The sequence below is a fragment of the Clupea harengus genome, chromosome 12, assembly GCF_900700415.2.
Source record: "Clupea harengus chromosome 12, Ch_v2.0.2, whole genome shotgun sequence".
NCBI classification, from domain to species: Eukaryota; Metazoa; Chordata; class Actinopteri; order Clupeiformes; family Clupeidae; genus Clupea; species Clupea harengus.
In genome coordinates this window covers 10,642,471-10,662,350 of record NC_045163.1, presented here as the reverse complement: position 1 = coordinate 10,662,350, position 19,880 = coordinate 10,642,471, and the positions used below count along the sequence as shown (strand labels likewise).

Sequence of the window (19,880 nt, the reverse complement as noted above, 5' to 3'; positions counted from 1 at the left end):
ACACACACACACACACACTTTTCAATCTGCCATCTCATCCTCAGGGTATTGTCCACACCACTTCCCCAAAGGGAGCGCTTGCTTCTCTATTACACAGAACTTGAATAGAAATACATGCCCCTCCCTCTTGCAAATCCATCACATGTTCGCGACCAAAACAGCACTTGCAGCTGTTACCATACAAGGCACACACACACACACTGCAAGGTTTCAACACACACACACACACACACACACACACACACACAGCACACTTCATGTCACGTCATGTCACTTTCAGTGACAGGGACCAGCAGTCTACCTGCTCACATTAAAGTTTTGTACCGTGCTTATCCTCATCTAAAAACCCTGTGCCTGTTCAGTGTCATTGTCTGTCCAAGACCGTGGTCACTGTACACAGCTGTGAAATGTATTTTAAATACTTGGCTGAAAAGGCTTTGATGGGTAAAGTGCTTTTAGCATGTATAAAATGTAAAGACAGCACAGGCCCATTTTAGGACATACCATAGTGTGAAACTAACAGTTGTACAGTTGTAGGGTTACAGTACTATTTAGACAGACCATAAAACATTGAATATTACATTTCATAGTGGCAGGAGCCATGTTCCTGGATCAGTGTTGGAGATTAAAAGTCCTTTGCAGTAGACTGCAACAAAGGACACTTCTAAAAGCACATTTAGTGGATAGAGTGCTTCAGATCTGAAAAGATATTGCACCAGAATAGGCACAGTGCAGAATGACTCACAGGAGGGATGGACACACTTAACTAATGGAAGTGTGACTGAAGCCTTCACATGGGTGTGTAGGAAGCACTGAAGCAATAAAGCAAAATGAAATACCTCAGATTTATGTCCACATTCCCTGTTTTTCAAAGAACAACACCTAGTTATAAATGTCTAAAGGCATTTCAGCAAACAATAAGGAACATTATCGTACATACGTATGTACAACATAAATGAACCAAAACTAAACAAAACCAAAACAAGCATCTTATAAGATCTAGCCCAAAGCATTCAGAATTCATCAAAGGTTTGAGTTGGCTTCCAGGAACAGACCTGGAACAAACAGTGTGTGATGATGTGGAAGGGGGCATCCCAATTTGCATGCTCACACTGATTCACACACACACACACACGCATGTACGCACGCACACACACGCACGCACGCACGCACGCACGCACGCAAGGACGCACACACACACTCAGTAGGACGCAAATGAACACAAATATGAATAAATACATATGTAATGTTTCGACAGTGAACCAACTAGATCTATCCCAGATTCCATGAGTCAATTACCGAGACTCAAGCTTCTGCTTTCCTGGCCCGAAACCTCTTAATTTCCACCCTTTTCTTGATATGGGAGGGATGCTCTGTAAGTAAGTAACTCAAAAGATATTCTCAGTCATGAGTAGCACTGGTGACTAAACTGAGAAGCAGCCGAGACAGCTGGAGGTGAAAGGCCATTCTAAGGTGCAGATTAGACCTTCATAAGGTCTGCTGCTTATCCCGTTTCTAGATTCTTACAGGAACCTAAGAGTGGATCCAGCTGCTGGTTCCTCCTCCCACAGAACCTCCTCCCAGTCAGGCATTGCGGTCACATGGTGGGATGTACTCCAGTCCCAGATGGCTGAAGATCTCTTCCTCTGTGCTGGCTCTTAGGTAACGTCTCTGAGGGCCAACACCAGGAAGCAGTTAGCGTGGGTGGAATTATTACAACAACGGGACTCTGCATACTTATGCTAACAATATGAGACTGGGAACAAGGCAATCACAAGAGTAAGATATCAGCATGTGGATGATAAGGCCTAAAGGATACCCTCTAAGCATTTAGGCCAGGCTTGAGAATTTTGAGAAATTCACACTGAACACACTGGCCACAGGTAAACCACTGTCATCACAGCTACACATACCTGGCCACAAGTAAACACATCTCATCACAGCTACACATACCTGGCCACAAGTAAACAAATCTAATCATAGCTACACATACCTGTCCACATGTCCACTCACCTGGCTGTTGTCATAGAGTGCATGGCTGCTCAGGGACATGTTCTTCTCCTTCCCTGCCCAGCGCCTTAGCTCCCTCTCAAACAGCTGCACACAGAGAGGGACGATACTTAGGACCATATTAGGACAAATTAACGTTACTAACCTGTACGCATCTATGCATAGACCTATGGTATATAAACCTGAGAGTCCAGATTAGTTCAAAGAGATGGAGGCAGACAGAAAGAAAAAGTGAAAAGCAAAGAAAAGGAAGCAGGAAAAAAAGCTCCATACCTTAGAGCCAGTCCAGCCCAGGAGAGCGAACCCAAACTGGCTGTAGGGGCTGACCACCAGGTCCACCCTAACGGCCTTCCATCCAGTGGAGCAGTGCTGTGGCTCCAGCTCTGATCCAGGGGCCCGTCCCTCACAACCCCCAACCTCCCCACCTGGGGCCTGGGCAAGTGGGCCTCCCTCTCCTGTGGATCTGTCCAGCTTAAAGATGGAGAAGCACCTTTCAAAGCGATCCATGTTGTGTGGTGGACGTGAGGGCCCATCTTTGGATTCCAGGTAGGAATTTCTGGTGGTTTTCTGATACAACAGTACACCCTGGAGTAAAATAAAAGAGATGTATAAAAACATAGAGGTATCTACTAACCCTTAGCCTTTCATTCACGATCAGTAGAGGCCTTGGCAAAATAATAGCACTGGTCTGCTTCACTGGCCTACAGTTCATTTGTGACAATCCTATCCTTTTTATAAACACAAACTAGTGCTTGAAAAATATTCAAAAGTATTCCCACTGTGATTCATGAAATTCCCTACCTGAGTCTCCAACCACTGGATGACTTTGGGCATAAGCCCTTCCTCTTTCCCTTCCTCCGGGTGAGTAATGAGGAAGTCCACATCATGGCCTGTCTCTTTTCCCCTGACAGAGAGAGAGAGAGAGAGAGAGAGAGAGAGAAAGAGAGAAGAAGAGAGGGGAGGGAGAGTGAGAGAGAGGGAGAGAGGGGAGGGAGAGGGAGAGAGAAAGGGAGAGGGGGAGAGAGAGAAGGTAAGAGGGAGGGAGAGATAGGGAGAGAGAGAGAAAAAGGGAAAGAGAGAGATAGGAACAGAGAGAGAGACAGACAGAGAGACAGAGAGGGAGTTAGAGAGAACACAGAAAAGACAAAATAAGACTATGTGGTTACATGTATTCATTTAACAGTTGCTTTTAAACATAGAGCACCTTACAGAACGGGTAAGCTGTACCCTTTATCAAAATCGGTGCTCCCCAACGACTTGAACCCATCACATGCTGTTGTTTGCACTACCAACTGATTTACAGGAACTCAAACATACCATATAATAGTACAATGTAAACACAAAACATTCATCTATGCATGGGTGAGTGGGTGGGTAAGAGTGTGTTTGCAGTCTCTGTGTGTGTCTGTGTGTGTGTGTGTGTGTGTGTGCATGTGCGTGTGCCACCAACCTCCTGAATCCTCCTGTAAGTGTGATCTGGGCTCCTGGCAGAACTTCCTGCACTGCCCTCTCTACGATCTGACCAATGGCGTCGGCTTCTGCACGACTGACACGCTGGCTGAGGTCCTCGTGGTACAACACTCCTGGGATAGGAGGTACAACACTCCTGGAATTTGCTATTCCACTATTCCACACTACAGCACTATTAAGTTGATAATGCCCGTTTACTTTACTCAAAGGCGATTCAACACTAAGTAGGGAGGTAAACTTTTGTAACAGATGCCACCTGAAGCTGACCAAAGACAGCAGCCCTGATGTGTAGAATAGAATAGAATAGAATAGAAAAGCCTTTATTGTCATTGTATTCGGTGTACCTGCTTGCTGGGCACTGTTCAGTCTTTCCTCTGACTTGGCCACATCTGATGGGCAGCGGAGCCCCCCCCTAAACCAACGTTCAGCTGTCTTCACCCCGACTCCAAATATGCCCGTCAACGCCTGCAGCGAAACATAACAAATGCTAAGAGTTCTGATGCACAAGAAGAGGAAGTATGAAGGTATGATTCAATAGATGACCCTCTGTCTGAAATGATAGTTTGAGCCTAAAACCCAAAGACACGTGAGGAACACAAGCATTATAACAAACCTTCAAAGCCTGATACTGCTCTGAGTGTCTTGTTGACTCCACCTCCTGTGACGACCCATACTCTAACATCTCCTAGACCAGAAGGAAAACACAAAATACTGTTAGTTCCAGAGGCTCGAATTTCATGGTATAATTATTGTTTTACAATGCATAAAAAGTGCCATAATCCAAATCAAATGTGGATAAAACTGAAACAAGCAAGAGAAGGGATTTTTGCAGAATATTAAACACTCGTCTAAAACAAGTAATATTGCAGATTATTAAAACACTTGTGTAAAACAAGCAATTCTGGAGATTATTGAGCACTCGTGTAAAACAGGCAATGTTGTAGATTATTAAGCACTCGCTAAAGAGCGAAGGTTATGTACGTATCTGTATAATTGAAATATTTTTCTAGAAGACTGACGCTTTTCTGGGGGACAGAACTGTAGCATCTCACCTTGATGACACGGAGTGAGTGGTCACCGAGACAGGGCAGACCCTGCAGGTCCTCCATCCTCTGCACTGCCTGTGGGAGTGTCTTCAAAATGGCCGCTGCCCTCCGGAATGCCACGCTCCTCCCTTCATTCTCGCCAAGCTCAGCGTTCTCTGAGAGCAGTTCTAGAGCTTCCTGAGTGACAGTGTTACATTCATTCATATTCACTGCAGTTTCATTCCCCATGTCAAGATTATAAAAACGAACAATGTTGGTATGAAGGAAGATAGACATGCAGTATTTTAAAGCATAATATCACAGAATACCCATTTACAGTAAATACCAAGTTGTGGTGCTGATGTCACAAAGAAATGTGTGAAACAAACACAGAGTGGGAATAAATGAAAAGAGGTTTACAAAAAATAGAGTGAAAAAAAGAGTGCCATGTCTTAGCTGTACCAGTAAATCTGGTTTTATCTTTATCTTTATCAACTATCCCTATAATATGAGACGTCGGTGTGTTATTTGCCAAATCTGAGTTAATGACCCTTTTCTCTGTACCTGTCTACCTTCAGTAACTAGAGTCTGCTAATCTATGAGTGGCTTTTCTGTGCTTTTACATCTGACCAGGGGAGAACTAAGGACCAAGTTAACTGGTATGAGGACAACAAACGGTTACTTTCACTATACATGGTTTCAGGTCCAACAATGCAATAATTTCTACTCACAGTCAGCAACAAGTTGTGGTGCTTTAAAGGAGTCCTTCTCTGACAGGCGTAACTCTTGGCAGAGGATTTAGGGATAACCGGACTGGGTGTGAGACTCAGCTGCAAAGAAAATATTTGTAATATATTATTTTATAATATTTTTTTCAGTCATACACAGGAAAAGATGTCTCCCAGGATTACAAACCTAGATCAGGTTAAGGGAATAAAATGGGATACGAGCCCATATCACATTAGGCACCCGAACATCTTGTTCCTTCACATAATACACGTTAATTCACATGTCCCCAAGTAGTCTGTGAGTGCCATAACCCCTGGCTTGCTTTTTCAGCAGCTTTAGACAACTGCCTTTAAGCTCATTCGAGTAACTGTCCTCGAAAAACCAAAATCCAACTGAATGGTTGTGATTGATTTAGCTACAAGGCCTCTAACAGCTATCTTCACTGATCTTGTGTGTGCTTGCCAACCTCGTTGCCTAGCTTCTGCTACCAGTTCCACATACCAGTAGCCTCTTCCTTTTAAATGTTCATCTTCAGGTAAACAATGCGCTCGCAATCACAATACAACAACATGTCTGGTCTCATAGCAGTCACAACAGTACACTGTGGAACTTAAAGTTGTCTTCCTACATCAGCCAGCAATCTCCAATCCTGCGCTTTGCCCCATTTGCCGTTACTGTTTGTTTATACCTGGTGCCCACTTATCTGCCCCTCTCTCACAAAATAAATTGTACTGTCTCTGTCATTAACTGGCAAAGAGTTAACTTCTACTCGTTTATTCTCATTAACGCCAACAAATTTCAAATCTGATTATGTCTCCATGTGTAGCAATCCTGGGTCAAGATAGTTTTACAACCAAACAGAATATTTTTTAATGAGCACACACCCAAACAAAACCTGCAGCTTCTATCTTCACCCACCCATTGACTGATGTTCTACAGAGTTGGGCGGACATCATAAGTGGGCCAAACAATTAATTGAATGCGGTTAGCATTCATTGCCCACAATTCTCTCCAGCTGATCTTCCTCTTCTCAACATCATGCCAGTTTATCCATTGCCCTTGCTCTGCTTGAGAAGCCGCTGCTGCTTGTCTTGTTTCCTTTTCTTGCTCAAGCACAAAGCTGGTTACCATCTGCCTCCTCTCCAGCAATGTAGCCTTACCCCATGCTTTCCAACTGTCACCTAACCCAAACCCTGCTCCTCCACTCTGTCCCTGCTCAATGATATCCCTATTTTGTAATGCGCTGGTCTTAGTACATCTGAACTCCTCCAGCAAGGTTGGCTATTGGTAACTCCAAAATTCATTTTCCATACAATGCTAGAGTACTTACACAACGTGGCACGCCAGGCCATTTGCTAGCTGCCTTATTCACAATTCTCTCAAATTTACCACGAAAATTGACCTTATTCACGGTTCTCTGAAATTCAATTTACCAGCAAGAAGGTTTTATCAATTGCATTGAAAGCCTTAACAATTAATTCTCTCAGCTCTTCAACATGTACTCAGTTACTCAACGTGGAATTGTACCACCTGCCTTAACTCTTCACTGGTTTCTCTACGAAGGAATCACCTTTTGACATAAAACCTTTCTTCCACCAGTTTTCCCTTATTGATAGATACACTTATACATTTCACTTTCACTTACAGGTTTCACTTTCATCTTTGCCCATTTCACATTACCATTTAACTTGGCTAACAGCCAATGGGTATGTGGAGCAGACCCTTTAGTGTGAGCGAATCATACCGATAGCACAGACTCATCTATCCCCCTGAAACCCATGATATGACTGAAATGTGTCTACTGTTGTTGCAAACATTCAGCATAGATGTGAGAGATGGCAAAGATCACAGAAAGGATATCCTGTCATTTAAGATCCCCCCCCCCTATTTCTGTATCAGCTCCACCTCAGGAGAGTTATTGTGCCAAGATGTTCAGCACAAACGTACCTTTAATTTGTGCCTGTCCTGAATGCTCTCGGGTTGGCCTGTAGCCATACTTTCTGTATACCAGCTGATGTCCAACAAATGGGCAACATTAGCTGTAGTGCAACCAGCAGTTTGAGTCTCAAGCCAGGCCTGCACCTCATCTCCAGAATTATTCTCAGCGACGATATGCGTGACAGTCTCACTGTAGCAGGACAAAAGATGAAGCTACAGATAGAGGTGTAACCAACATCACAACTCAAGAGATAGCTTACAACAAGGTACCCCTTTCTCACCTGTACTCTTCTGCTACCGGGAATCCTTTGGTTCGTCCAAGTCGATTGAGGAAAGTTCTGCGGCTTGCTCCCATCTTTCTCTCTAAAATAAAGATGACGATGTCTGGATGTTTGGTGGCTTTGATGTCAGTGTCAGTTACAGGTAGCGTTGAGACAACTTTCCTGCGCTTTAGAGGCACCATGTGCGAAGCTAGTTAAGTTAAAATAATAACTAGCAAACGTATCTAGTTAAAATGGGATATCCACTAAAGAGACAAAGTGTATGCGGGAAGGTGAACATATACACCGTTAGAGTTCGTAGACCAGTACTGTCTTATTTTTTGCAACCTCTGTGATTCGCATTACTACCGCAAAGCGAGTATGAGTATGACGTACTGAACATATTGGCCAATAGGAGCACGAAGCTCAACGCAGTGCACCAGCCAAAATAACACCGACGTGGAAACAGGAAATGTTTGCCTGAAATGATTGTACAATCACACTGATCGCTGAGTTGACATGACAAAATCTAAAGCAAAACATGCATATCGTTGATGCATAAAAGATACTATATATATAGTATTGTTTATGTATCAACGATATGCATGTTTTGCTTTTGATTATATATATACTATACTATATATATAATAATACTATATATATAGAGGAAATGTATATATATATATATGTGACATGTTGAACATGTGACATGAAAGAGCAGTGTTGAATTTACTTTGAAATAGTTTTGAAAACGATTGATTATATGTGAACCTGATATCTGCCTAACATTTAATAACTTGTCTATCTTTTCCTCTGTGACATGACGATCGCCACCATACACATAGTGGGTTAAAGAAACCGCAGTATGAGAACTTAATGAATCAAGTGCTCTTTTTTTGCTGACGCTTTCATTTAAGTGGAAAGATGGGACGCGCCTCGCCTCGTTGCCTTCATTAGGTCCAAGGCCCTTTAGGATAAATAGTCATATGACTCTTGAAAAAAAGTGCAGCACTTCCTCAAACATGATCGACCTCCTCCGTCTTTTATGCCTCCCCTCCCACTAGGTACTTTTTCAATACAAAACACGCCGCAGAAGGCAGACAGACCAGCTGTGAGGAGCAGTAGTCCGTAGCTAATGGCAAGTTTGAAGGCCAGTTCAGGACAGAGCGCTCTACATCGGACACTTTGTGCGGTCGTCAGAGTAACCGCATTGTTCCTCGCCTTGGCTGCATGTCTGCCCAGGTGCACAGAATGCGCGAAGACAAGCAACATTGTGCTAATTGTAACCGACGACCAGGATGTTCAACTTGGCGGACTGGTGAGTCTGTTACTGACGCGACCTATACACCGACCCAAATAGAATGTTATCTTAAAAGTAAGGAAAGGATACTTCAACAAGTAGTATTACTTGACCCATGCAGGAGTCATAAGTATGAAACGTCTTTGTCGTTGGCTAATAGCCTCTTGCGTAGCTTAGCTAACGTTAACGATACTATATGTTGCGGTGGTAGCTTTGACGCCTATTCAATGCCATAAGCGGTCACATGTGTTACACCACATATGGAAGTACAACTAAGCAGGAAGAGACAGCACGTTTAAAGAGGAAGATTTCCAAATCACGCTCGTTTGAACAATTTGGTCTATATTCGCTGTTTATATAAATAAACGACATCTCTTCACTTTCAGACACCAATGAAAAAGGCCAGTGCGTTAATAGGGGATGCTGGCGTCACCTTTTCTAACGCAGTGAGTATAAGGATGTAATTTCCCTCAGTATGTATTTTCTGTGTATTGTTTGAAACACATTACAAGAGTTTTGTGAGAAGTTTTGAAATTAATTTGAATGAGATTATTATTCATAACACATTCATGTCAATTTAGAAACACACCTAGTCATACTCAAAAAGGTATAAGAGCATTTCCACGCACACCTGAACAGACAGAAATGACATAAGCCCTCTCCCTCCCTCTCTCTCTCTCTCTCTGAATGTGTGTGTGTGTCTGTCTGTCTCTCTAGTTCACAGTTACCCCACTGTGCTGTCCGAGTCGCAGCAGCATCTTCACAGGTAAATACCCACACAACCATGAGGTCCGGAACAACTCCTTATCCGGCAACTGTAGTAGCCCTGCGTGGCAGAAGGATTCTGAATCCCTGGCCTTCCCTGTCTACCTCAGTAAGAACGGATACCAGACATTTTATGGGGGGAAATATCTCAACCAGGTGTGTTTCTTCTCTTTCTTGTTGAATATCTTTTCCCTCTCTGTTCTGTGTCTAAATGAGCCATATGTATATTTTCAGTATGGCAAGAAGGAGGCGGGCGGCGTGGAGCATGTACCGCCTGGTTGGGACCAATGGAACGCACTGGTAAGACTAAGCCAACAAGAATGTTCTCTTAGGATGTTTGTTTTAACAGTAGTGAAACACTATACCACACTCATTTATGTTGTGTGTGTGTGTGTGTGTGTGTGTGTGTGTGTGTGTGTGTGTGTGTGTGTGTGTGTGTGTGTGTGTGTGTGTGTGTGCGCAGGGAATTACCTTCTTCTTAACTAATCTAAAACAATCAAGCCCATTTTTTTGCATTGCGTCTTCAGTGCATTTTCACATCAATTCATCAATTGCATCAGTTCAATCAGTCTGCCACAGATGAACAATGTAGAAAGCCGCACAGATATTAAGTGCTCTGAGTATAGATTTTTATGGTGGTGTGTAAAGGTTATGGTGATATATCCTGTATAACATTCACACACAAAAAAACCCACATCAGACAGCAGGTGATCCTGGAGTGGATCTGGAACCCTGCTAGATCAGGGCCAGAACTGTTCCAGAGTCAGCTGTTCTTAACAGTTCCTCTTTGTTCTCAACGGTTCCTCTGCCTTGACTTTGTGTGATCAGTAAAGAATCTAATCTTCGGCCCATATCACATTGCAAGTTAAACTTTCTATAGGCGGTTTTTGTCCAGATGTAGGTTTTGAGTGTGCTTTTCCTGCTCTGTGCTGACTGTTTTTAAGCATATCTTGTACATTCATATTTGAGTAGTGACTTTCTGTACATACTATGTTTCTGTTTGAAGTAAGTAAGGAAGTCACAGCTCTAGATCAGGAACTGAATAGTAAACATTTTAAAGAGCTCATATAGTTGAACAATACATTTCTAATCATTGATAGAATTAACTGAAGTCAGAAGAAATAACAAACTTGATGAATGAATAGTTTTCTGGCACTAGTATGTCAGTAGCTTGAGGTTACCTCTGAACTGTAAATGCGAATCTTTCATGGTGTTGGATTATATGGCAAATTGTGTTGGGTTTGCAGGTAGGGAACTCCGTGTACTACAATTACACTCTCTCAGTGAACGGTAAAGAGGAGAAGCACGGAGATGACTACAACAAGGACTACCTGACAGATCTTATCGTGAGTTTCTGAGTCTCTCACTTTTTATCATGAGCCACATCAGCCCAAAGCTTCACCGCTTCCATCAGATATATCATATGTTGCTTAGAAAATGGGACAGCATGTCCTATATGATGTGGACTTCTTGACAACAAGTTTATATGATGTGTCAGTGTAAATCCGCGTGTGTTTCCATCTGCTCTTCAGTGTTAAAGAGAGTGTGCCTCTCATGTGACAAGCCATGTGGTGTCCTGTCCTGTCCTGCCTACACAAGCAACTCTACTGGAGCTTGGAGTGCATTTGCTTATCTGTCCACTGCTCGTAATAAGTAATTAATTGGCAGAGAATATTCACTTTTAGGCGGCGTTTCACCTGTCTATACTGAGAGTTTGGTATGTTCCTGGTTGTATAGTAAAAAAAATACAGCATAGTCTGTATTCCAAATGTGTTCTAATTTAATAGATGTGCACTGTGGGGTCTTATAAGCTCCTGGTTCTCTCTTCTTCTTCTCTTCCTTTCTGCACCCTCCCTTTTCTATCTCTATGTCTCAACCCAGCTGGCCCCAAGCAGATGGGTCCCCCATTTGAGCTGAGGTTCTGAAGGTTTAATCCTGTTAAAAGGGATTTTTTTCTTGCCCCAGTGCTTGCACTAGGGGGTTTAGGCTCTGGGCTTTGTAAAACACCTAGAGATGATTTTCATTGTTATTGGCACTGTATAAATGGAATTGAATTGAGCTTGAAAGTGCAAAAAGGGAATTAATCAAGGTAGATGCTGAAATAACTCCTCTGATATCAACTTGTTTTTTTCACCATTTGGGATTATTCTCTTCCTTCTGGATATGGAATATTACCTGCATTTCATGGCCTTCTTTGTGGTTTCTTTAGGAAAGAAACCTAAGCCTAAGGAAATTAGGCTACCCATCCCTACTAACCTCTTCACTTACCTTTCCACTATATTCTACATAAATAACATCCCTGATATCTTATGTAGCTTGTTTTCATGTGTGTTTATTAGGGTCTTAGGCCTATATCTTAAATCATGCGTTGGCCGCAGCAATAATTACAATTGATTGGAATTGATAAAGGTCCAGCACAGTGTACCACCAATCCACCAAACTGTTAAAGGTCGAGATAGCCTGTGCGTCTTGAGCAAGATGTTGTCTCAAAGGAGGACTCTCCCGAACAAAGAAAAAAGGCAAGTTTAAGTATCCTTGACACTAGCCTGCAATTGCTGATTGCAGGTGTGTCATAGGCAGGCACCCACACCTGTGGCTTACAGCAGCCACAAAACAGTCCCATACAGCTGGGAAAAACGTACACAAAGTACTAGGGCTTGGTGACGGCATAGCCGACACATAATAAATCAGCCATAACATATAAACTGCAAATGGATACAAACATTGACACATACAACACGCTCATAAAACACATGCACCCAGTTCACTCAAGAAGGCAGCAAACAGGATGCAGTGGCGGGTCACACAGGTGCCCCGTCACACAAACACATTAAATCATTTTTCAGTGACAATTTAACAGTGTAAACATTTTCATAGCATGCATTGATGTCTGTTGGACTTGACATGCCCCTTCTCATTTGTTTGGTTCATCACAGCATGTCAGAATTCCTCTAGGTGTAATTGGTTCAGAAGACACAAGTTCAACATCACACCCACAAAGTAATATGCCATTTCGGCTGTCCCACAAAGACTTGGCATTGCTCTAGCATCCTATGCGCGTATACATGCAAGAAGCAATTCTCGACTCCTACCTTTGATGTTGCGCCATTTGTGCATCATTAAGTCGCGCACGTAACACACAGCTAATTGCCCCAAATTAGGGCCTGTGATGTTTAAAGCTTCTGGCTATAATCGGGCAAAGCTCACCTTTTCTGCTGATCGGTGCGAATTATCAGTGTGAACAGTGGGTATACGCACACACCTTCCTGTCCCTGATAGTCTAGACTACTAACAAAAAACTATTTGTACACTGAAGTAGGTTATTTATAGACTGCAGCAGGCCGCAGCTGTTCTCATTAGGTTGTGTTTAGTTTAGTTTTGATTGGTTGTAAATTAAGCCAAAGATCCACTAGTCTAGACTAGATTAAAAGTTATGAATTATTATGTCCATCTCTGTGTGTGTGTGTCCATTATTATCTGCAAATATATTAAACACATATGCTACTGCATATGCAGGCTTTAGCAACTGAACTGTGGGAATAGAATTGATGGATTCTTAAAAAGACTAACAGCCCATAACTCTCAACACATTGATGTTTCATTCCTGCAAACTTGTCGACCACCTCATCACCAAACCTGTTGATCCTCTGCAGGCAGCCATGAGTGTGTCGTTAAAAAACACCAGAAGTTGTGGTTTAAATGTTTGTTCAAAGTGATTATACTCATCAACACTGCTGACACCCAACACTGCTGAGTCCGCTAATGGCTGTTAGAAGCTACCCAGGTAATTTCATGGCTGCCATTTCAAAATGACTCATGAAGGCTGCTGGGCAGTAGTCGCTTTTTATGGCTGCCTGTCTTAACCTTGTAAATACGACTCATTTTAATGCCCCCCCCCCCCAGCAATTTCACTCTTCATATGCGTACAGAGTCTTTCCATCACAATGTACGTGTCAGTGCTTTGCATGGTTGGAGTTTGGTTTTGCAAATATTTCAGCAAAGTGCGAGGAGATCAGGAGAACTGAACATGCTGACATAACTGCTGCACCTTTTTATGATCTCCAGTTGAACAGATCGTTGCACTTCCTGGACGATAGGAGCCCCCAGCACCCGTTCTTCATCATGCTGTCCCCCCCGGCCCCCCCACTCCCCCTGGACAGCGGCCCCCCAGTACCAGAAGGCCTTCGGTGATGTGAAGGCCCCACGGGATGGAAGTTTTAATAAACCAGGCAAAGTAAGCGGTAGTTTAACTAAAGTTCAAGCCATCTACCTGTCTGTCTGTTTTTGCGTTTCTATATCTTATCTATCTGTTTCTATATTCTATGCCTGTCTGTCTATCAGTCTGTCCATTTCTCAGTCTGCCTGCCAGGCCAGCCTGCCATACTATTTCTATATGCTAATCTATCCTCATGTCTGTGCCATAACCACACGCATGTTGAGTGGCTCCACTGACTTTGCTTACCTGACTGTCCTGGTCATTCCTCACAGGGGGACCACAGATAGCATGTTAACCACAGTTGTGGAGTTAGACGATCTTTTTATTATTATATCTTTTTTTTTTTTTAAACACACTCTGGCTTTGTCTCTGCTTTTACTCTGAATTTGACTTCCAGGACAAGCACTGGCTCCTGCGACAACCTGTGAACCCGATGCCCGAGAGCTCTGTGAACTATTTAGATGATGCATTCCAAAAAAGGTATAAATCAGATTCTGACCTCTGATAAGACATGCATAATGCTCTTCAGCGCTCCGTGAAATATAGATGTATCGGAGAATACTCCTCACAGCGCTATTTAGTAGGCACATCACCTAAGCATGTGGATTTTCATTTGACTGTTTTGCGTTAAGCGACACTTTTATAGTTTCCCTCAGGCAGATATATGGGTGGATATAGGCTATCATTAGGTCGCTAATTACTACAGAATATGAGGTGATGGGAGAATATTCTTGAACCTTTGAAGTCTCCGGTGGTGATATGCCCTCATTTGAGTCTGTGCACTTTGGTTGGTCTGTAGGTGGCAGACACTTCTCTCCGTTGATGACATGGTGGAGATCCTGGTGAAAAAACTGGAGGACCTGAAGGAGCTTAATAACACCTACATCTTCTACATGTCAGACAATGGATACCACACAGGTTCGTGCTGTTTTTGCACAAAGTAGATGGACAAAGCTTCTAGTATTTGCTTAATACTTCTTCCCAAGATCAATATCCAGTTTCCATATTAAATATAGGAGGCATTGAATGATAACGATATTTAAATATTTTGGTGACGTGGGTCACTTCATCTTAAAGATGATGCTAATAATGACGGGTCTACTCTTACAAAAAAAAAGATCTGTGTAACTTAAGAATGTTGCATTGGCTAGTCATCTGAGGGGTGCATGTTTGCTTTCATGAAGGCTTGGAGAGATATCAAAACCATCCATTATACGAGACTAATGTACTCTATTTCTCCTCCTTTTGCATTCTATAACATGTCTGTCCACGTGGTATGTGTCCCTCAGGTCAATTCTCGCTGCCCATCGACAAGAGACAACTGTACGAGTTTGACATCCGTGTGCCTCTCATGGTCCGTGGGCCAGGTATTCAGGCCAAACAAACCCTACCTGTGAGTAAATGAGGTGGTTTATACTCACGTTGCGTCTGTGCTGCAGACTGTATTCCTGTAGTGACTGTTTAGCCAGTCGGACACCCCTGCTTTTGTTTTTGTGCTGCTTTTGTGCTTCATGCCCCTGTCCTGTAGTCTCACCCACATATTCTTGATATAACTGAAGTTGTTGTGTAATCAGAATGACTGCATGAGTATACACGCATTATTTAGTTTTTGTGTTTGTCAGCCCACCGTCCTTAACATCAATCGCACCCCCACGTCGTTTCCAAACCTGGAGTTATCGTTTAATCAGTACAGACCTCATGACCACACATGAGTTATTTTGGTCCTGTGTTTATGTTTGTGTTTTTGTTTGTCCCAGGCTCCTGTGCTAAATATCGATCTGGCCCCGACTATCCTGGACATAGCCGGAGTCAATCTGACTCAAGTCAACATGGATGGCCAGTCCTTCCTGCCACAGATGGTGTGTGTAGGATTTTTCAATGAGAAACAAATATTTCACTGGCCTTGTTGTGTATGCACTTCCATAAGCCTGAACTGTGTCCCTGAACTAGTCCGCTTAATCCTAATGGACCTACCTCTCCCTCTTTTTTTTTTTTTGTCCCTTATGCAAAATGAAGCATATGTTTGTGTATGCATGAATGTAAAACTAAAAGAATACAATATAATAATATCATATTTCACAGCAACATGACAAAACAGCGTGTAAGCATATTAAAATGGGCCATTTTCTTTTGTGACCCTTAAGTAAACTACCTGTTTTTCTACTCAGGCCCCTTCACTGCGCAACGGAACCGCCCGCTCTTTCTTCCTGGTGGAGTACACAGGGGAGGGACACCCCTCAGAGCCTGCTTGCCCAAAGCTGGGGCCTGGCCTGGCTGTAAGTTCACAATTCCTGTGTGCTCCTTTGGAGAGTGGATATCATCAGCTCACAACACCTACCGACTGTACCTGGTTATAGTAAAGTGTTGAGAAATTAGGTTGTCATTTGTCTTCACGAGCATGGAAGACTCTTAACACACTTACACACAATTAAATGGTATGGTACACACAAACATCATGATTATAAACATTACATTACAAAATCCAGGAACTCCATTCCGTGAGTATAGCATGCAGCAGATTCACTATAAATCCTCTTCTGACATAAATAAGACACAAAGTCAACCATTAGTCCTGTCGTTGGTCTAAAAGCCCATGTTTCTGTGTAGCACTGCTTTCCAGACTGCACTTGTGAGGATGCCTTCAATAACACGTACGCCTGTGTGAGAACGCTGACTGGCTGCAACCTGCAGTACTGTGAGTTTGCAGACAGCGAGGTGAGTCATACTACAATCACACACAAGACTGTATTTGGTTCACATGAGAGTGTCCGTGAAATTGGATGAGGCGCAACAGTAAGGAATAGTCATTTTTGCTTTTATCATAATAATGTTGCACCACGAATGTTTTAGTCGTAGTGTAAAGCATGTTTTTCTTTAGTTTGAACTGCTTTTTACGCTATGTTCAAAGTTTAATCCCTCTTTTCTTTTCCTCTTTTTAATCCTCATCCCTTTGCATGTTTCTTAGAATTTTTCTTCTTCGTCTGACCTTTTGTGACTTAGTAACTAAAGTCACAAGCACAAATCAAAGCTACTGAGTAGATGTTCACACGACTCCATTTAATTTTAAAGGTACTTCTATAAATACTTTTTATTTTATTATTTTGACTGATTTAATGCCATTTCTCTTTTCTTCTCTGTCTTGTCTCGCTATGTCCAGGCATTCGTGGAGGTGTACAACCTGACATCAGACCCTCATCAGCTGGAGAACATTGTGAAGAAGGTGGACCCCACCCTGCTGCAGACCATGAACCAACGGCTCATCAAGCTACAGTCCTGCGTGGGAAGCAGCTGCCGTGACAACAGCAAATACTAACTCTTCCCCAGCCAACCGACCATCCCCAGCATGGACGCACCTGTGTCCGTTCAGATGAGGGAAATGAAAATGTGTGAAAACACCAGAGGGATTTTAATTTAGGCTGCTCCCTGGAAAATCAGTATTGTCAGATCAGGTGGCCATTCCATAACCATTTTGTTTGCCAGCCTAAACTTAGAGGTTTTGATTATAGTCTGGTTTTAGCAGAGGTTTACTTTACAAATAACCAGTGCCCTGTCAATATCCTTGCAGAGGGACTAAGGGTAGCTGTGTTATATATATTTTTTCTTTCGTTTCAGCACTTTCATGGAGGATGAGAGATGAACACTGTATGATGAAGTGAAACTCAATGAGTTTGGTCCTGCTGTAATGTTTGAAGGGAATGTCTGATCTTTAAGTGTTTTAACATGCAGTCGTATGTCTCAGTCTGTCAGCGTGATGCTATGTCTCTCCATGGTTTTCTTTAACCTCCGAATACGAGATCTGATATACAGCTGCATTCCTATTCCATTGGAAACTGAAAACGGATGCCTGACATGATATGAGCCAAAGTCTTGTTTATTCTGTTTATGACCGAATAATTTGTGATTTTTACGTAAGTGTACTTGGCCTAATGTATACATTAAGGTTATTGGAGATAAAAGGGATTTTAAACATTATGCGGATCCTTTTATTTAAAAAAAAAAAAAAAACTGTGATTGTGCCTTATCCTTTGCACTGAAATAGTATGGATGCCTTTATATGACAGAAATATGGTGAAATTGTGAGGGGAAAAATCAATAAAATTATCATTGATAAAAAAAGGTCTACCAGTTTAAGTCTTATCGTTAAAATTAAATTCTCTACCAACCTGCATTTAACACACAAAATCAAGTCCACCTACTTCAATAGTTCAACAGTTTTAATAGTGGTTTGAACACATGTCCCTTATGAATACAATGTGTTCAAGAGAGAGTGGAAATACACTATTTACATATTTCTTGGGTTCAGAATAAAAAAAAATTACATGACAACTCAACACGTTCAGCCGGTGATTATTGACTGCTATTCTTGAATGTAGTGCAAACTGCAGATTTTCGCCAGGTGAATCTGTCCTTAATTCTTACAGTCAGTCAACAGGAGGTGGTTTCTCATAAGTGAACATCTAGACATACTTATAAACTGCCTTCTTTTCCAAAGTCTGTACCTCCATCTTGACAGGGCACTTGTAAAAGTGAGAGAGCAGTGTCTCTGTGTAGCCAATGAGGAAGTAGAACTTCTGTGGTTGCACCTTCTGAAGCATTAGGGCGCATATCACTATGATGTTGCCACGGCGTTTAATAACCAACTCGTTGGCCAGGCAACCGTGGAACGTACCATATATGAAGCGACGAATAAAGACATCTTCTACGGTCCTGTCAGCAGCACCTTCTTCTTCATGCAGATTGCCTGTTGGGAGAAAGACAAGTGGGCAGTGATGTCAGCAGAGTTTAAAATACACCCCATGTATGCTTGTCTAAACATATCAATATATGCAATAATATGTAGCAGTGGACAGAGGTGAGGAGAAACAGAAAGCCCTGATGTTAAAAAAGATCAGAAAGCAGAGATCCTCTACCATCAGCATTTGTCAGCCATCCTCCTGTACTAGGGAAAACTGCAGAAAAGACTGCCATGCAAGTATCAGCTTACTGGACCATTTAACGAACCCCTGTGCCGAGGGGCATTCAATCGTCATTATTGACGGAAGCCTGCCAAAGATGTGCTGAGAGTTCTTAAGCCAGTGCTGCGTCAAAGAACACAGGCACAGGAGGCAGGGAATACTTACTCGTATGCGCAGAGAGCCAGCCCTTGCGATGACCTATCTGGTGTGGATGGAGTGCCTGCTCATAGTTCAAGGGCCGGTCACCTTTCCCCACACGAATACGGGCTGCCCGGTTCTGTGATAATAACCAGACAAGGAGGGCAGGGAGAGTGAGAAAGGGAATGACCATGAGTTCAGGAGGAGCTGTGTGGGTAAAAGCTCCACGGTGAACAAAGATAAACAGACTTAATAGTGGTAATGCTGCCCGATATTTGAGTTATTGGTCGCTTTAGCTTTCCATTAAAATAAAAGGCAGGTAGCCATGTGGTCGATGAACCACAGGCATACAATTGTTTTGACAGATTAGAAACACTGTCCATGCAAATAAGGAGACTTTTCTGCGTAGGATGGTCACAAATCCTCGTCACTCTCAGAGCCATGTACTGACATATAAGGTAACATTAGAGCTAACTTACCTTATAACATATGGCAGTTGAATGAATTCCTCGCACTTCCAATGAAGGGCAGCCAACAATGGACAGTCTTCGAAACGTAGCCTGTAAAAACAACTTTTACTCATCAATACATTTGGAGAACAGTTTTTCATACATATTGGTCATACTGAAAAACTGCAGGCAAATGTTTGTCTCCCGGACTATATAACTTGCTAGCCAACGTTAGCGCATCATGCTACTTCAAGCTCAGACTATTCATGGTTGATATAGTAGCGCTATAGCAATAGAATGCCAAGAGTACAATTAAACAGCACATCATATACAGAATATATTCGACTGCAACTAAATAAACAAACTAAATTCTCAATTTCTCACCCCTAACATCGCACACCGACTTGTCAAGGACGCCGCCATTTTGACAGACGTCACGTGCGCTGAGTTTTGTACACATTGTACACGTTTCTCATATTTGTAATTTCCGTCTTATATGAAAAGTTAAGAAATGATGAGAATCATTATGATACATTTACTTTGAATGGTTACATAGTATATATATATTTACATATTTGTCCCGTAAATCCAATTTTCGTTTCCTTTTTAACTGAAGGAACGAATG

At 42.4% G+C, this 19,880-nt stretch overlaps 3 protein-coding genes across 3 annotated transcripts; 1 reads left to right on the top strand and 2 right to left on the bottom strand.

Annotated features, from left to right (window-relative positions):
- Window positions 1-1,172: 1,172 nt before the first annotated feature.
- On the bottom strand, window positions 1,173-7,825 carry polm (polymerase (DNA directed), mu). The gene is made up of 11 exons (XM_012816472.2): window positions 7,454-7,825; window positions 7,182-7,362; window positions 5,237-5,335; window positions 4,533-4,703; window positions 4,094-4,165; window positions 3,825-3,945; window positions 3,461-3,593; window positions 2,812-2,914; window positions 2,284-2,595; window positions 2,014-2,097; window positions 1,173-1,671 (listed from the first exon to the last, which is right to left on the bottom strand). Exons 1-11 carry the CDS (start codon window positions 7,633-7,635, stop codon window positions 1,585-1,587), a joined length of 1,545 nt encoding a protein of 514 aa, XP_012671926.1. The 5' UTR covers window positions 7,636-7,825; the 3' UTR covers window positions 1,173-1,584.
- A 601-nt stretch (window positions 7,826-8,426) lies between these two features.
- gnsb (glucosamine (N-acetyl)-6-sulfatase (Sanfilippo disease IIID), b) lies at window positions 8,427-17,829 on the top strand. Its single transcript, XM_042709296.1, is given in 14 exon segments — window positions 8,427-8,750; window positions 9,119-9,178; window positions 9,450-9,653; window positions 9,732-9,797; window positions 10,745-10,843; window positions 13,563-13,637; window positions 13,639-13,731; window positions 14,111-14,193; window positions 14,513-14,631; window positions 15,003-15,106; window positions 15,471-15,572; window positions 15,882-15,989; window positions 16,321-16,428; window positions 16,871-17,829. Coding segments are annotated over 14 exon segments (1,560 nt in total). The 5' UTR covers window positions 8,427-8,567; the 3' UTR covers window positions 17,027-17,829.
- An 83-nt stretch (window positions 17,830-17,912) lies between these two features.
- On the bottom strand, window positions 17,913-19,757 carry mrps24 (mitochondrial ribosomal protein S24). Its single transcript, XM_012816483.3, has 4 exons — window positions 19,640-19,757; window positions 19,286-19,366; window positions 18,834-18,945; window positions 17,913-18,454 (listed from the first exon to the last, which is right to left on the bottom strand). Exons 1-4 carry the CDS (start codon window positions 19,676-19,678, stop codon window positions 18,171-18,173), a joined length of 516 nt encoding a protein of 171 aa, XP_012671937.1. The 5' UTR covers window positions 19,679-19,757; the 3' UTR covers window positions 17,913-18,170.
- Between the last annotated feature and the right edge of the window lie 123 nt (window positions 19,758-19,880).

Excerpts from the sequence above, each read along its gene's own strand:
- mrps24 (XM_012816483.3), bottom strand. The coding sequence starts at position 19,678 with ATGGCGGCGTCCTTGACAAGTCGGTGTGCGATGTTAGGG. Across the intron at positions 19,367-19,639 it reads GTCGGTGTGCGATGTTAGGG|GCTACGTTTCGAAGACTGTC; the intron begins GTGAGAAATTGA and ends TTGTTTTTACAG. Across the intron at positions 18,946-19,285 it reads CAACTGCCATATGTTATAAG|AACCGGGCAGCCCGTATTCG; the intron begins GTAAGTTAGCTC and ends TTATTATCACAG.
- polm (XM_012816472.2), bottom strand. The coding sequence starts at position 7,635 with ATGGTGCCTCTAAAGCGCAGGAAAGTTGTCTCAACGCTACCTGTAACT. Across the intron at positions 2,596-2,811 it reads TCCAGTGGTTGGAGACTCAG|GGTGTACTGTTGTATCAGAA; the intron begins GTAGGGAATTTC and ends ATTTTACTCCAG. Across the intron at positions 1,672-2,013 it reads CACTCTATGACAACAGCCAG|AGACGTTACCTAAGAGCCAG; the intron begins GTGAGTGGACAT and ends GTTGGCCCTCAG.